At 43.4% G+C, this 18,021-nt stretch overlaps 1 protein-coding gene across 1 annotated transcript in view; it reads left to right on the plus strand.

Moving 5' to 3' along the window:
- CLASP1 (cytoplasmic linker associated protein 1) overlaps positions 1–18,021 on the plus strand; it is a 171,868-nt gene that overhangs the window by 37,419 nt on the left and 116,428 nt on the right. The window contains exons 2-7 of the mRNA XM_082484322.1: positions 233–311; positions 536–639; positions 1,129–1,220; positions 1,308–1,383; positions 4,278–4,375; positions 5,906–5,973. Coding sequence (XP_082340448.1) covers positions 233–311; positions 536–639; positions 1,129–1,220; positions 1,308–1,383; positions 4,278–4,375; positions 5,906–5,973 — 517 coding nt within the window. The remainder of the gene's footprint in view (positions 1–232; positions 312–535; positions 640–1,128; positions 1,221–1,307; positions 1,384–4,277; positions 4,376–5,905; positions 5,974–18,021) is intronic.

Below are 18,021 nucleotides of genomic sequence, written 5' to 3' on the forward strand. Positions count from 1 at the left end.
ATTTGGGGCTTTTCTGTTCTGTAAACCACTCAGCTTGTTTGTCAGAAGCTGTGCAAGGAAGACCTGTGTGCACCCCTGCAGCCCTATCACCCCAGTGAGCAGTGCTGATGGTGGGGCGGGAAGGGACCCTTCTCCCAGGGGAGCGAGTGCCAGCGCTGCCACCTCTTGGGTGCGTTGGCTGAGGCCGGGGGTGAAGGGCTGTGCACTGAAACACTCTGTCCTGTGTTTGCAGGTGGTTCTCCTGGGGATTGACATCCTTTCAGCACTGGTGTCCCGCTTGCAAGATCGCTTCAAGGCGCAGATTGGCACAGGTAAGGGGTCTTGGGGGGTGTGTGTGTGTGGGTGTCACCACCACTCTGGTGCAATCCCCTCTGGCTGCTGTATGCAGAGCCTTCTTTGTCCCCAGGAGAGCCCTCAGGAGGCTCTTGGTGGTTTCAGGCTCATCCCTCCATGGGGTGAGAGAAGAGCAGAGGGGCTGTGCCACTGTGACAGTTTGCTTCTGAGGGATTTGGATGTTCCTATTTTCTTTCCTCAGTGCTGCCAAGTTTACTTGATAGGCTGGGGGACTCTAAGGACTCGGTGAGGGAGCAGGATCAGACCTTGCTTCTAAAAATCATGGAACAAGCTGCTAACCCTCAGGTATGCTCGACAGTCCTTTGCAGTGTGAGAGAGACTGGCTGCTTAAACAGGACAACCTTCTTCTGTCAGACAGAGGGTTTTCTCCCATGGCTCTGTCTGAAATGGCTTCATCTCTTTATGCCTTGTTATTCGCTTCGTTTGAGAATGCTGTTGTGTGTCAGGATACTCATGGGAGTGTCGCTGTCAGTGGATTTCCCAAGGATGGGATGGGTGGATGTCAGAGTAGTTGTTTTGGGTCCTGGGTACTTGCTTTCCGTAAGTAAAAGCATTGTTTTAGCTACTGAGGAGTTACTGTGAAGTCACCACAGAACAAAGACTTAGTCAGGTCTAAAAATGTCTTTTTACTTCTTGTCCTGTTCTGCTTGGATGGATATAAAACTTATACTTAAGCTCTAGAGATGTTACGGTGTATGTTTGCTGGAAGAAAGAATCTGTCTCTTCTCCCACCTCGTTTTTTTCCCGTTTCACCTTCTTTTCTGTCTTCCACAGTACGTGTGGGACAGGATGCTAGGAGGATTCAAACACAAGAATTTCCGGACAAGAGAAGGGATTTGCCTCTGCCTTATTGCAACACTTAATGCGTAAGTCACAACCTCCTGCAAACCTACATTATGTACAGAAGCCTGGTCTGTGACTCACACCGGTGTTCTTTTGTTCTTTATTCCCAGATCTGGAGCTCAGAGTTTAACACTGAGTAAGATAGTGCCACATATATGTAACTTACTTGGAGATCCAAACAGCCAGGTAAGCTTTTTGCTGTGAGTCACATCTAAAGGTTGTGCCGATTGCCTTGTTGGTAAGCGGGGCTGTGTGTTCTGGCTGGTAAATTAACTAATTGTGCTGCTGGTGGTGAACTCTGAACAATGCTGTTCATTAAGAGCCCTTGGCTGGTTTTGAAGAGGTGTAATTTGAAGTATGCCTAAACCAACATATCAATTACTGCAAGAGTTCAACAGCACGAATCTGCAGGTGAGGTGAACAGAGCAGGAGGCCTTTGTGGGAAGGGAACTCCTGTGCCTTACAGCCGGAATGCCTGGGAGGCTGCAGGGGTCCCTCTGGGCTTGGTGCAGCACCCTTCACCTTCCAAGAAGAACCAGTCTGGGCAGGGAGGGCAAATGGGACCAGCTGGACTGCCTGGTCATGTGTGCTACCAGAAGTCATACAGGGAGATTCTGAATAAGGGATGGAGGGAAGACAAGCTGTATGGGAACCTTAAATCAATGATGCAAGCCAAATGAAAATGCATGCTGAAAAAAATCTGTCACTTCTATGTGCTTTTTGTCCTCCCCTGGGCAAGAGCTAACCTGAAATTAGATGCAAGTATGGGAGGTTAGGGAGAAGAGGGGGTGGGGAAGTAGGGTTCATGTTTCTGTCACATAACGTGTACTAGCAGTTCTTTAATATCCCTCTTGCCCTCATAGCATGGGTGACACGTATGTGATCCAGGTCCGGAGGGGGTGTTTAGCTGGAAGGAAGCGTGGGGTGGCCAACTGGGAAACGGTTTTACATTGGCTCTGGGAATTTTGCCATATTCCCATGGCTGTCAGGGCCTCCCCAAGTATGAAGCACCCTTCCCTTGCTGGCTGTGCCAATGCAGGAGGAGAAACATGTATCCCAAGAACTTTTTAAGGATGTTTAGAGTTCAGGGTCCTTCATAGTTCTGAGCTGTGACTGAGCAAGCTGTTGCTCTTCAAGGGGATACTGGGTTCAGGACTTGGACTTGCTGCACAGACAGACACCTTGGTCCTGCCACTGATGAGCAACTGAATGAATCGGAAAGTTGGTGAAGGCACTATGTTTTCCCTCCTTACTGCCTCTTCTGTATACCTGACACAGCTCATTATCCCAGTACCCAGCTGCAGCGGGAAGTGAGGCTCATCTCTTGCCCCTTCTCCTGGGTCTGGTTCCTCATCCCCAGAAAGCCCGTGCCCGAACTGATTAGACACAAATCGTTGTCAAAGTGGCTCCTGGCTGAGGAGCATCTGTCCTGACGTAGGGGCTGCTCCTGCGCTGCCGGTGCCTTCTGAGCTCTGGGAGACCTGATGCTCGGTCAATGCTGCCCTCTCTTGGTGACAGATGGTGGAGAAACACAGGTCCAAGTCAAGTGCGGTGTTTTTTCCTTTTGTTATGGATGTGGAAGCTGTTCTGTTACTGCCTTTTTCAGAAAGAGTGGGTTTGTTGTTTTCAACTAATGCATAACCCAGTGAGCATCTGGTATAACAACAGTATTTAGACTATGACTATTCTCTCAAAAAGAAAATTGAGCATTAAGGGTCTGTTTTTGCTGTGGTGCTCTAATATGAATAGCAGGGGCTCCCATGGGGTTTACCCTACCTCTGATAACTGCACACACACAGGCAATCCTTCCACATCACGCAGTGAGGACCTCCGCGGTCAGCTGCACTGTGTGCCGCGGCTGGAGGGGACGTGGTATCAGGCTGCGGGTATGGCGGAGCTTGTTGGCATGCCCTCGCTGCTGTGCCCCTGTGGCTGGTGTGTGGTCTGGGTCTGGGCCCGGGCCCTGGGACGGGCAGACTCGCTGTGGGCAGAGATACAGGAGCTGCCACCTCTCCTCCCTGGCTGTCAGAGGCAGGGAGCGAGGCTGGGTCAGGGTCTGCATACTCAAAAACTGGGGACACCAGAGACCCTCCTGAGCTGTGCCCAGATGTCCTGCATGGTGGTGTGTGGCACTGATGGGCAGAGAGGAGAGAGGCAACAGCCTGAGTAAGGGCTGGCGTGAGTGAAGGCAGCAGTTCGGAAACTGGCAATGACCTGCTGAACTAGAAGGCTGCGGAGCAGGAGAATGGGGCGAGAGGAGTGTGAGTCAAGCATTAGACTTTTTTGGCTAGGAAGCAAGGCACATGTGCCTGCCCTTTGACTCCCACCTATAGGTGATTCTAACTGTGCCCACAAAATACCCTGTGTCTCGTCCTGATGCGCATGGGTGCTTGGGTAGCTGTGTGGCCATCTTCTGAGAAGTGCCTGGGTCCATAGGTACTTCTGTAGACAGAGCAGATGGTTTACCTTCTCTGCCTGCTGCATCTGATGGAGGAAGGGGGTTCGCTACAGAAAGGTGACACTTTAATCAGATTTGTGGCTCTTCTGTTGGGTGGAGGGAAGGATGTGCTCAGCAATTTCTTGCAAATCAGTTTGGAAAACATGCAAAATTCATGGTGACTCAGGTGATTGATTACTTCTCTCCCTCCATATTTTGTTGTCAACACAGAAATGTAAGTTTGTAAGGCAGCATTTAAAATCAATTTGTTTTATAATATACTATAAACAACATCTCTACATAAACATACAGTCTCCTTGCTTTTTTTGATCCAGTAAATGTACCTGTTCCGCAATTGCACACAATGGATGGGCTTTGGCAGAGGCAGCTGAGCTCCTTGTGTGTGTCCCTATGTACAAAACCTTTCATCTTATGTTTTGACTGCCTCTTCATTTAAATTAGACCTGCTGATACTGCTAATATCTGAAATGCAGGAATGAAGGTTCCTTCATGAACTCTGTGGTAAAATGTATAGTGGCAACTGTAGTTGCTGAGAAATATGCAAACTTCTTTCTTCAAGGTAGGGCAAGGATTTATTTATTTAAATTATAAAGATGATTGATTTCTCTCATATCGCATTCAGGTTCGAGATGCAGCAATAAACAGCCTTGTGGAAATTTATAGACATGTTGGTGAACGTGTAAGGGCTGATCTCGGTAAAAAAGGATTACCACAATCTCGGTAAGTTATGAACGTCCTTATGTCTTCACTATTTTGGGGCTGGTTTTATTCCCTTCCTTTAGAAGACTTGAGGAGCTGCATGATTGAACCTTTTCCTGGGATCAGAGTGTGTTTGTTCTTGTGGGTGTTTTTTTTTCTTTTTTTTTTTTTTTTTTTTTTTAAAATCCTACATACATTTACTCAGGTTGCAGTTAATGTGGTTCCTGTACCTTTGCCCAAGTATGCCACAGCATCTTTGGAAAACCAATAAAATTATTACGGATGTGAAGTTAACAGATGATGAGATGTGGTAAAGATCTGCTCCATCGGACCAGTGACGTGAATGGGAAGGAAGTGTCAAGGCTAAAAACAAATGTTGCGTGAAGCTGTTTGCTGTTTTTGTGGTATTTCTGCAAATAGTTAAGACAGGCAAAGTAGTAAAGAACTGGAAATGCATCTACAATTAGACGTCATCTCCAGTAACATAGTATATCCAATTGTATCTCTTATTTTTCTGTGATATCAATTGCTTCTCAGTTTTTCTTACCAGCCTTTGCATGTTGCGATTTCCCCTCCCCCCCCCTCAAATTATTTTAAAATAACATGGATGTTTTTGACAGTGCTTTCAATGACCTGAGTGAAGCAAAATTTCACAGAACGTTTGTAGTCAAAAAGGACCTTCAAAGATCAGCTAGTCCAACCCCTGTGCCATGGGCAGGGACATCTTTCACTAGACCGGGTTGCTCAAAGCCTCTTCCAATCTGACCTTGAACACTTCCAATGGTGGAGCCTCCACAGCTTCCCTGGGCAACCCATTCCAGTGTCTCATCACTCTTATTGTAAAAAAATTTCTTCCTTGTATCCAATCTAAACCTACCCTCTTTCAGTTTAGAACCACTGTCCCTTGTCCTGTCACTACAGATCTTGGTAAAAAGTTCCGCTCCATCTTTCTTGAAGCCCCCTTTGTATATTGAAAGACCACAACGAGGTCTCCTGGAAGCCTTTTCTTCTCCAGGCTGAACATGCCCCAGAAATCCTGAAACGAACCCAGAATTCCGGTGTCCGTAAAGGGGACTGCCCCAAGGCAGCAAATACAGCTGAACCTGCTGCCCAGACCCATTCCCTTTTCCTTACTGAATCATTCACACAGGAGTAACGGGCAGCACTAGTCCTAAAATCTTGCTACAGTTGCATGTTTCCTGTGACCTGCATTTTGATTTCAAAGATCCAAACTGAAATCGGTGGGGACCAGCTGTGCAACGTATGTCACAGTCCATTGCTGGTTTATATTTTTGCTTTCTTCAAGTCGAGTATGGTGTAAAGTCTCTCCTTAAAACTGGCTTAGTTTAAATCTAGGGCTTTTAGAATGATCAAGTCTAAAATGTATTTTTGTGAATGCATGAATATTATCAATGCTTTTAAAATAGTCTGTTTGCAATTTGATGATTTATATGGTCATAGGAAAATTTGTTCTATAACATCTTAAATTAGAATTCCTGAAAATTAAGTTCAATTGTTCATGGTGTATTTCTTTCTTTAACTTTCAAACAGGTTGAATGTAATTTTTACAAAATTTGATGAGGTCCAAAAATCTGGAAACATGATCCAGAGTTCAAGTGGTGAGTAGGAGTACTTGCATTCTCTTTTTGGTGTTTTTTAGCAATTTTTAATTGGTGAGGCATTCAAATGGCTACAGAGCAAGAATTCTGTTAGGGAAGACAAGTGTTGGGTCATCGTTCAGAAATACACATGTAGCTTTTGAGGAAAATAAATTGATGTTTAGTTTGTCTAACTCTGTCTTCCTAGTAGTATCAGAAGGAGAACGAAGCTTAAGTTTCAAGAACAGAAAGTAGTGTTAGAACTGTCCTCCTTTTCCTCTCGCATGTCATTAGGGAAATACATCTTTTGTTTTCAAGTCCATGTGCATCTTTGTTTAAATTGTTCATAAGGTAAATTAAAGAGTCATTTGAGAGAAGAAACCTTTTCAGTTTAATGACCTAAATAGTACAGAAAGTGTACATAATAGTGTCAGTGTTCTGTTCAAAGCTTATATTGTTTAGGGATTGTATTTTGCAGCTTCTAAGTTTGCGTACTTGTGTTTATAACTGATAGTCACAGCCCTTATTCAGAGCCTTAATTCTGTTTTTTCTTGTCTGAGACGAGTATTTTGCTTGCTTTAAAAACAAGTGTCTATTACTGCTTTTCTTATAAGTTTTATGAGCTAGAAAGTATTTTTAATAAGTAATGCTGATTTTTAGGGATAGACTATTGATGAGGGAATTAGTCTTTCTGCTAACAGCCAAGCAGAGCAGAGATGGAGAACTTGGGTTCAGTGCTGTGGGTTCCTATCAAGCACACACCCTCTGCAAGGCTGAGAGCAGGAGAGGTGATGTCCCCAATCTCTCCCACCACGCTCTTGGAAGCCAGGAGAGCAGAGTGATCTCTGCTCTTTTAAATTGGAAAAAAAATCTTTTTCACTTCTAGGAATCATTCTTCTTGCTGTATCCATTTTAAAATACAAAAACTTCATCCCTGCAGGGAATAATAAAATGGACCTAGTGTGGGTTTCTCTGTGATGGAATGGGTTAAAACTGCTTTTGCATAATGTGGGGAAATATTGGCTGTATAAGTAAATGAGGCTTACAGTGGCAAAAAAGTGGAGTTTAGAAAGAAATACTCTTGTACTTTTAAAAAAAGAAGGGAGTAAATATCTAATCCCTTAGCAAACATCTTAAAGTTTGCAACCTCCATGTGTTCTGAAATCCAGGTTCAAACTGAAACAAACTTACTGGTGATCCAACTTTCCTGCTTTCCACTTGGCTAGGTTGAGGTAGATTCTTGTTTGTTTGTTTTGCTAGTAGTGGAATAAAATGGGTTTTCAAAAAAAACTGTTCTGATGCATCATTATTTCGTGCACATTGCTGTTGTCTGGAGTTTGAGGAGGCGTACTTGTGCTCTGTGGTGTGATGTGTTGCTACATGGACATTTAAAATAAAAATCGTGGTGGGATGATGACCGTAGGTGGGATTTCTGTTGACTTCCTTCAGGTTGGGGTGGGTGGAGATTTCGGAGCTTAACATGCCCCTAGCTAAATTTAAACTAAGCTTACAGAGGTTTTTTTTCCTAATCCAAATGAAGGTGATCTTAGAAAATCTGATGTGTCACAACTAATTAGAAGAGTATTTAGTATGAAATAGGTGAGATGTGTAAGAATGAACATCAATTAAGAGCAAGGAACTAGAGAGTTAACTCAAATTTGAGTTTTATTTGTGCAGTCATTTTTGCATGTATATGTCCCTGAACAGTGCAAGAGACATCGCTGGCGAATCATTGACTTTTGAGAGGTAGTTCTGATCTCTAGACTGAGCGTCCTAGCACGTGCTGCGATGTGATTCGAGGCTGCTGGCACCACTGAAGATATCAAAAGGAGCAAGATGGGGCAATGGGGATGACCTCTTCTGGGCTGACAATTGTTAAATTGCCATCTCTTTCCGAGAAAGCAAGCTATCTGTTTGAAAATTCCTAAGGAGGGATTCCTTAAGAACATTTTTTTCCCTACAAGTGCAAGTAAAGCGTCTATGTGTGTTAGGTCTGCTAGTTTTAGGCTTCATTGAAAATTATTTTCTTTTAATGCCCCTTTCTCTGCCACTGTTTAGATGAATTCGAAGATTTAACTTTCTTGCATATTCAATGCCTGAGACCTTTATACATCCGATCTCATGTCCTTGAGTTCATTGACAGGCTTTGTGTTTCCAGACACAAGTACTCCTCTCTTCCTCACTCTGCTTAACCTGATCTGCTGATGTCTCGCAGTGGCGCTGTGGCTGGATGCAATCCCCAGAGCCACCTGTGTTAGCATTTCTCCTCTGCTGAAGCTCCTGTGTGGGCACCGAGACTGAGAAGTAGCCTGGGGAAAAGGGAGTTGGGGAGAATGGAGGAGTGTTACGGGATCAGAGACCACGGAGTGGAAAGGATGGGATCTCCCACTGCTCTGCCAGGACCTTTTCATCTTCTCTAACAATAAAAAAAGTCTGTAGTTGCATGAGTTAATTTTAAAATAGTTCTCACTTGTGAAGCTAATAATGAGAACATTAGTTTATTAATCTTTTTTGTGTGTTTGAGTATTAAAATTCAGTTTCCCATGGTGCTATTAGGCTGGTTTGTTGCTCCTTCCTCACCCTCCAGGCACAGCACAAATACAGCACACACGCTCACCATATCTAATATGTCGGCAGCTCTGTGCAACTTCTACTTTATCTTTTTGAGGTTATATAAGCCAGTGGAGAAGGCTTATCTTCACCCACGGTCACAAGTTTGTTATGGCCTAAAGACAAGCTGTCTGTTGTGTTTCTTGTGTCCCTGACACCTCCTGCAGCTTTCGAACAAAGGTGAGACTTTCAGCAGCTGTCAAAAACACTAGGAAAGATGTTAAGAATATTGCACATCCAAAAGATTTGCCTTTCTCAGGAAGTAGCTGTCTCAGCCTTGTTAATCCTTGGAGTCTGGCAGAGTATGGTATTGATTACAGGGGATGTCTGTCTGTTACCGTTAGTACCGCTCCTTTTGGGTTGAAATGCCGCCAGGTGTTGCCTGTACCGGTGGTACGCGTGAGAACACAATGCTAACGCTTTAACCTTTGCATCCCAGGGCCTGGATCAGATGATTTCAGGCAATACGGTGGAGTTGTATTGTGTCTTAAAGCTCACGTTAGTCCCTCTCTGTAGCTAGTGTGTACTATTTCTAGTTTTATGCAGGCTGCAAGAGTGTCCCAGAGGTTTTGAGAGGCAGACTGGCAAATGTTCCCACAGTCTTTAAGCCCTTGTCAGCGTAAAATAGCACTGCGGAAGGAGTGGCATCAGTTCCCTTGCAATGGGTTTTCTGCCCCGAGCTGCTCCCCGTGTTGGGTGCGTATCGGCTGCAGAACGGACCCAGCTGAAAAGTGACATACTTCCCCCTCTTGGGGAAGGGCTTTCTGTTGTTTTGGGTTAAGGCATGCCTCTGAAATGGAAAGGTTAACTGAAGCTATATTGTGACTTCTAGCTCACTAGCAAACATAAAATCTAACTTTTTTTTTAATGTGGTATTATGGGTGAGTATGGTGAATCCATACTTCTGTGGTGGGTAACTTAGGTGGGACCAAGAGCAAGCTGTTGGCTGAAGTGTCACTCATAACTCAGCCCTGGCCCAGGAGCACTGGAGTTGTGCTAATTACAACAAGACTTGAAAGTGGTTGTCAAACGTGACTTATTGCAGAACATAGAGGTACTGGGCAGGTGGGAAAGCAACTCTGGCTTCTGAAATGGTGAAAAATGGCAAAAGAAACAGTCAAAGAATAAGGATGACTAAAACTGGTCTCTTAGCTCTGAGACTACTGTTTGGGGTAAGTTTCCTCTACCAGGTCACCGAGGAGTCAAGTAAAAGCAAGCAGTTGCAGCAGCATTATTGGTATATCAGGAGTAATTTGGAGATTAGCGAGTATGCTGTAAGTTGTTAAAGATTTCCTAACTAATGGCTCCCAAGACATGAACGAACAGAAATCTTAGCCAGTCTACTAGAAAAGGTGCTTAAAATATTAGGGCATTTTCTGATCCCTTGAATAAATCTAATGAATCAGCTCTAATCAGAATGTGAATTTTTAAGTCTATGAAAATATGTTTTATATTTACTTATCTTTCTATACCATGGTCCATTAGTGCTTCTTTGAATTTATCTTGAATTGCTTGATTATTTTTTTGGCTAGGCTTTGTTTTTATCGTGTAGTAATACAAGAATCAAATGCGTAGTGGGGTGGGGGAGGTTTGCATAGTAATATGAGGTGTTCCATTAAGTCAGAGGGAGGTTTTGGCGTGCTGAAGTATGCTGCTTGTTGCTAGGCAGCAGCCCTTATAGCTAGGATGTGAAGTTACAATCCACGTCGCATTTCTCGATGATTCTCAGTGCATCTCTGTTTTGTTATTTGGCATATAATTAGTCAGCCTCTTGAATCAAAAATTATAGTTTTTCCCCTTTGGGCTTTCAGCATGCTAATTATTTTTTGTGTAACTGCTTTTGCTAATTATGCAGATGCCTTATTCCCCTGGGACAAATATATTTTCAGCATGAAAGAGCCAATAATTGCCAGCTAGTCAGCTGCTGTCTTCGTGTGGCATTGTGCGATGATCTTTAGTTGGATGTGATGCAGAGAGAGGCTATTGGACATAAACAGAGACTCCAAGAAATTTCATGCTGCACGGGTTTCCTTGGTATTATGTCTGGAAGGACCTGAACACAAAGCGTACAGTTTTTCCATGGATTTGAATTGACTTTGGATCACACCTGGACCGCGGAAGACTTTATAATCAAGATTCAGGACAGATTAAGAATGAAATAAGTGATCTACTGAGAGATACAGCTGATAGGAAATGATGATCCAAACCAAAGCTATTAGTAACCAAAATGTTTTCGTGTTTTTTTTTATGCTCTTTATCACTGCAATATCATAATATGACATTCTTTGATGTAAACCCTCCTTTTTTTTATTTGTCACACAATTTTTGGGAGATGCTTCTACATTGTTGCGTGCTGGCATACTGCGGTGGTGTGCTGCTATGGTACCTGTGGGTAGGGAGGGCATTGAACTTTCTCGTCCGCGCTGAGTTCTGAGTTTTGACTTTGCTCAGGAGAACAAGATTTTAGGGATAGTGGAGGTGGCCGTGGTCTTGAGCTGTGAAGAAACCAAAGCAGGAAATCTTAGAGACAGAAGTCTGGAGCTGAGAATTCTTGCACACAGATACCTGCACAGAGTAAGGTGAGGGGAGGATGCAATTTCAGTAGATGCCTGTGTAACTTAGTCTTCTAAGAGGTTATTTAAAACAATGCTAAAGTTGCAGATGTTGCAGTTACTGAAAGCCTATGAAGAAGGAGCAATGTTACAGACGTAGCTCTATTCAAGAGTATTTGAGATATTATTTAAGGTAAATATGCTATTTGTTGAATCAGTTCTGTTTATGATGAAGTTGACAACTTGGAGGCGATTTAGATGGAAAATAGAACTAGTCTAGAATCCTGTGTTTTGCTGGTAATAAAAGTGTCACTGAAATGTTATTTTGATATTTATTATAAGGAGGAAAAATCACCCACGTTTGCCAAGCATTGCCATGCGTCTGTGGGTGGGATATTATTTGTTTGTCAACACGCATCCAAGCACCAGAACTACAGACTGGAAGGAGGGGTGACTGTCTGGGATAACACAGAGAGGTTTTGAACCAACAAACGCTGCACTGTAATTTTCTGCATTCATACCTCCTTGTGGAATTTAATTTCCTTATGGCTTGTTCTCTATGAATACTGGTTTCAAGTTGAAAATGAAATAGAAAATTTATTTCATTGACTCAGCATTCTTGTAGCATAAAAAAGGAAGGAAATACCCCTTCACCTGCATGGGGCTTGAGAGAGCAGAGCAGTGATGTCTGAGTGATACCTGAATGAGTATGATTAACCGGTATTACATCCTTGTGGAAGGTATAAACGGACAAGACGAGCTCTGCTCCCTTTCTGTGACACAACTTTGTAAATTATCATATTACTGCCTCCTGGACTTTTAAACTCCCCAATTGAGAAGGGAGCGATGTGAGCAAGCAGGCATAGGAGGACACATGGCGCTGAGCTGGATGCTGAGCAGGCTTTTATTTTGGAGGAGAGGTGGCAATCGTCTGCTAGGTCACAGGGAGCAGTCGTTTGGGAGGGTGGAGAGTGAGCTGGTGGTTAAGTTGCTGAGAGACATGTACTGTAGGGCTGCTCCCGGAGCACAGTGCTCTTCCCCAGCATCTCATGAGCACTGCAGATAATGACTACAGGGAAAGGTAGGTGCTAATGAACGCGCCACAGGGATGGATGGGTTGGTTTGTTTGTGTCTGAATATTTGCCTGTTAAATTTCTTGTTAATTGTGTGAAGAGACTGAAGCAATCTTGCAGTAAAAGTGGAACTTTAAAAAAATAGCCTGTAAACATCTGTAGCCTGGTGGCATCAAGCTCAGTTTAAGCTTCTATAAAAAATGATAGATGATCTGTTTTATGGGGTTAAGGGGGAGGATGTATGTATAAGGGAACAGAACAGGTTGCGAGAGATGGACAGGTATTTTCAGACACCCTTCCTGGTCTGTGATGTTTTTGAGTAACTACCGAGGCTTTCATTTCCTAACTGTTTCCTTTTGCAGCATCAGCTGGGAAGGTTATTTAAATTAGTTATAAGTACTTTTGAATTAACATTGAGTCACAGTTCCAAGAATGTACCAAATGGAGATATATCACTGGCTTTTCTGCATTTTTGTTTTAGCTGTGTTTCTAACAGAAAGGATATATGTGGAAATTGGAGAGGCTGGAGGGGACTAGGTGATATGGAAGGGCAGAGGAGCTCTGTATCTATTCACCTGTTAAGAAGTAATTTACAGGATAGAAGCATGTGTTGCATTTATTTTTGGTACATCAGAAGCCTGTGTCTTTCATCTTAGTTTTCAGAGAAAACGATTTCTGTTAGCCATCTTTGCAAAAGCTGCATCTTTTTTATTTTTTCTTCCCCTTCTCTCCACTCAGTGTACCTGTTGTCCTCTTGAAACTGTTATGCTATGGATATAGTAGACTGAATTTAGGAAGTCTGAGATTGTTGGTATCTGAGTTGTATGGACCTTGGTTTTGGATTGATATTTACTGTCTCAAGGTGCGAGTTAATCGGCAGCTGTTTTTGTAATGGATTAGAAGGTGAAAATCACCTGGGCAAATTGAATGCTGTGGAATTGATACTAAATGTGATGGTACATGCCACTTTTTACAGGAAGTTCTTCATTTTAGGGGCTAGGATCCTTTCAGAATATTATGGTTTTGCAATGGTCTTCCAAGGCAATTATTACATGTATTTTCAGAGGAGACAGGGAATGCGTATGTGGTGTTACTTGTGAACAGACAGTAAATGTGTCCCAGCTCCAGGAAAAAAATACCCAAACCTGTCTAGGCTGGTTCTACTTCTCATCCCGTCTACTACATCACTACATCACCCTGCTACTACATCACCCGTCGCTAGACGGTGTCACCATCTACAGTGGAGAGACCTTTTCGCTCTGGCTCCTCCTGTCCAGGTCAAAAGAAGAGTCAAGAATAATACTTTTTTCCAAAGTTGGAATTGTGTTGAACAATTAATGTACTTAGCTGCTTATTAAAGAAAACAAGGACATATTTGTTGTTGTTAATGAAGCATGATGATTTTATCATGCTGGGAACTTCTCAGCTTTGAAAGATCAGCTGGTGAAATGAAGAGCCTGGGGCCATAGTCCAGCTGGTCTCATCTGCTGGGAAATGTCTGACCTCCAGGTCACCATTGGTTGTCTGAACTGGGGTAGTAGCAAATGTAAGAAGAAAAATCATAGAATCATAGAATGGTTTAGGATGGAAGGGACCTTGAAGATTGAGTTCCGACCCCCCTGCCATAGGCAGCAACACCTCCCACTAGACCAAAAATAAGTGTGTAAGTTAGTGCTATTGTGTCTTCTGGGTTTAATCCAAAGTACCTTGACCCTAGGGATTCCCTTGCAAAGAAGCAGTAGACCAGAGTTTACTTTGGCTGTGCATGTATCATCACTTTATATCAACACAGAAATACTCTTTTGGCAAAGCTTTGGTGTAACCAAGCAGAGCCGCTCTACCACTGTATTTCATGGTATTTGCAACAGACATGCATAAAATGAAGGCTAAAGGAGTGGGCAGCTAAATGATGAGATGATGCTGTTTAGTATCGACCTCATGAGCAAAAGATTAACGTGCGTAATTCCATTAACGCTGGTGCAGGTTAAATGCACAAATATCCTGCACATCTGGAGGTGAGCTGCTTTATTCTCTTCTTCCCCACTGGTAAAAGTACCATGTGGATCTGAGGGACCTCAACGGTTGTTTTGGAGAACATATGAAACTTTGGAACACGTTGCAAGGATGAATCTACAGTCTGGTGTTGGTAACAAGAATTAGAATGAATTGGAAAAGATCCTACACCCTTCCCATGGAAACTGCAGTAACATCTGGTAAAGCTGCAGAGGCGATCACATTTCAGTAGCGCGTAGCAGTCTTGCTGTTTTCTCTGCTGTGGGCTTTTCCTCTGTCTTCTTTCATGTCTTTCTGTATCAGGTTGGTTTCATATGTAAAACAAAGCCTTGAATTTGCAGTGGTCATTGTCTTTAAAAAATTTCCTGGTATCTTCTCTGCTGCTTTGCCCAGCTGTCTCTCCTTCATAGATCATTTGTGCGAAAGAGTTTAGGGGTCACAGCTGGAGCAATATTAACTCTAATGACATTTTCACGTCATAGAACTAACTAAATCTCAAGTTTTTGATCTGTTAGCTTTGTCATTTATTATACACAGCATCTTTCAGGGGAAAATTTTATCAACAGGATGGTTCATACACATGCCTGTACATACACACATCGGTCATTGTGAATATAGCAGTGATTTTAAGTCAGCCTTTTAATTCTCAACAGTTCTCTTGGAGACAGGAGTACAGATTACTCAAATATCCTAAAGAAAGGCTGGCACACTAAGGGCAACCTGGTGTGGGTAAAAAGTATCCCATAGTTGCATATTCTGCAGATTTGTGACGCTTGTTTGGGTTGTGTTTGCTTATGCATTTGACACATTCTGTCTTTAGTGCTTGTTGGGGAAGCACAGTGAAGTACTTTAGTGAGCACAAGTGAAGGTATCACATACTTTCTGCTGCTATGGAAAGAATTACAGAAGTGTTCTTGACATAGGAAACTTTGCCTGAGGCTCACAAATAGTTCAGTCTCTAGAAAAAGCGGTGGAGGGGTGGGGGTCTTCCCCTCTTTTGTACGCTAGCTGGGTGCTGGCTTCTTGAGAGTAGTTGCCTGATACTTCTTATAAGTGAATGCTCTGGGCTATTTTTATATTGAATCACTGTCCCAGTTAGAATTAAATTGCTGTCCTTAATCAGCAGCCTCAGCAATGGCCAAAGACTGATTGGGGGGGCAGATGAAATTTCTTGTACCTCTTGTGGAGCACTTTGAATTCCTGTGCTGCTGCTCCCATTTATGTGACGAGATTTGTTTTCAGGTTGAGCATGTAACAAGTGAACCGAGTTTAACTGCTGTAATTAGCAGCCTCTGAGGACAGCCGTGACCCTAAGGTAATGGGTGAACTACAGGATAGGCTTTTAGGGGCAATAAGAGTACACGAGAGATGCATGTTTCTCTTGCTGGTGACGAAGAGCATCCCTGCCCTTGCAGAACAGTGTATGTACAGCATAACCACAGCAGCTGCAGCTTCCATAACCGTGAGATTTTATTGACGTGTCCAGACTGAAGAGCACCTGGTTGATGTTCTGAAGAACCTAAGAACAAGTGCTTGCAGGCTTGAAGGTCTTCTCATATGTAGTCACTTTTCATATTCAAATCATTCACTGGATAAGATTAGACTACCAAGTCCATGTCTGAGAAGGACACGCTAATACCGATGGTGTATCCAGTTTTAACATGCAGTGGTAGAACAATAACTGCAGTTACAGCCATGTGAGTCGAGGGCATGAAGAGGTCCATTTTTTGAAATGCAGGGGTGGACAAGTGCTGATTTGTTATGCCAGTGGGAAGTACAGTTAATGCATTGTCCGTACTTGGCCCTGGTCTGGCCAAGTTGCCCCCCTCCTTCATTATGTTTGGCTGAAGTATTTTGTTTGTAACTTACAGTGATGTGAAATAGAGCAAACCCAAACTATAATAAGTAAAAGCGTCCTATTTTTGTAGTATTAAGACAGCAAATACTGTATAATGACTGGGTCTCTTCTGCCTGCCGAAGGAATTAATTCTGCCCTGCTGCTCTGTCAAAGGAATCCTTTTGTTGCATAGTGCAAAGCAGTTTGAATCTCTTTCTTGTTTATTCCCCTGAAGCCCAAAACTGCAGACGGCCCCGAATAATCCTGGCTTAGTTTACACCCTGCATGTAGCCTGCAGGGAGCTCGCTGCAGCCAAGTCTTTGTGAGGGAAAACTGCTAATGGCTGCTTCTTTGCAGTTGGCCTTCAGAGTCAAGCCAGGTGAATTTTAGCACAAACCACACGCTATAGGGGAAGAGACAAATACCTTCATTCACTGTACAGTGTCACCTGAACTGCTTTTCTCAGGAGTGGCAAAACCTATAGCCACGACATTTTCAGACCTGCTCCTTTTCCAGTGGCGGACGTGGCCCGCCTTCCTTCAGAGCTCATCAGGGCACCACAAAGGGCCTTTAGATGGTTGACATGGAAGTTTCTGGTATTAGATGCCGATGCTAATGCCCAGTGAATATGAAACATCTGGACTTCATTGGAGACCAGGATGGATAGTGGTTTGACAGAGTTTTGGATGCTTAGGTAGGAAAGATAAATTTACACTTTTTTTTTTTTAGTCCAAATCTGCTCCTTTTGATGTTAATGGACTCTTTCTAGTGATTTTAATGGGAAATGAACAGGGACCTCTGCAAACTGCTGGTTGACTATGCTATAATGGCCTTGTTTGGGTGTTTTAAGCATGATTGCCCCTAGCCTTTCAGAGGGAAGGGGGAAATAGAAGTTTTATGTATGAAACGGTGCTGGCACTGCTTCTCCCGGCGTCTCCTTTACGCAGTTGGCATTGGCTCTTACAGAGTTGGTGCTGCTTCCACCACCCCCACATAATGAGACTGTGCCCTTTGGGTGTGGTGTGGGTAAAGATGCGTACATCTTTTAAGAAACAACGTGTGTCTTCCACATACATATCTCCTGAGTAATGGGACTCCTATCTAGTGGGGGTCTGGCTCATAATGAGACCTGGCATTCCTAATTAGATCTGCTTTATGAAGAATGTGTCTGCGTTCTTGATCATTCACGTTTCTCCTCCTGACCCCCTCGGCTCTTGCTTGTGAGCAGGAGGGAGCAGGGGCAGTCCTAGAGGCAGGGCTGGGCACGATGCTCTCCTGCCGCAGCTCTGCCAGCGCACTTCAGCTCCGATTTACGCTCCTGCTGTTTGAGCTCTCTGCTGGGCAGGAGCTGAATCTGCAGAGACGTCTAATCACACAGAGCTTCTGTGATGTGGAGAGACAATCACGCTTCTTTTCACTGGAGACTTAAATAAGATCTGATCCCAAGCTTCCACGGGCAAAATGTTTATGCACCAGCTCACTGAAACTTATTCTCTGTCACTTCCCCCTTAAAAAGCTCCGTACTTGTCTCTACTGCTTTCCTCAGATGTCTCTTTTTTTTTTTTTTTTTTTTTTTTTTTTTTTTTTTTCCTTCCCTTTTGGTGATGTGCTGGATCTTGTCTCACTACAGTAGGCTTTCTCCAAGGGTCTGAGTCTGAGATGGGTCTTGCGTATGCACACCGTGTTCCTTGCTTGCTGTTCCCCTTCATGTTGCTCCCTGAAGCCTATTTATTATCATGGGCTCTAAAGCAGTCTTGTCCCTATTTTTGTCCAAATGATCTGTTGTTTATAGCAGCGTGGTATAAGCAGCTCTGTGCACTCTGTTGCCGGAAGGTGTGGGAGAAGCAGTAGCATACTGGGGCACGGGGGAGTTTTGTGACAGAAGTGGACTGTGCAAGGTCCTGTGGAATAGTTTGAGATACGTGTGAAGCCTTTATTTTATCTAGCTAGTCAGCATTAAAAATAGGAGTAAAAACTTAGTATT

Source organism: Vanellus vanellus, assembly GCF_965231255.1.
Source record: "Vanellus vanellus genome assembly, chromosome: 5".
Taxonomy (NCBI): domain Eukaryota; kingdom Metazoa; phylum Chordata; class Aves; order Charadriiformes; family Charadriidae; genus Vanellus; species Vanellus vanellus.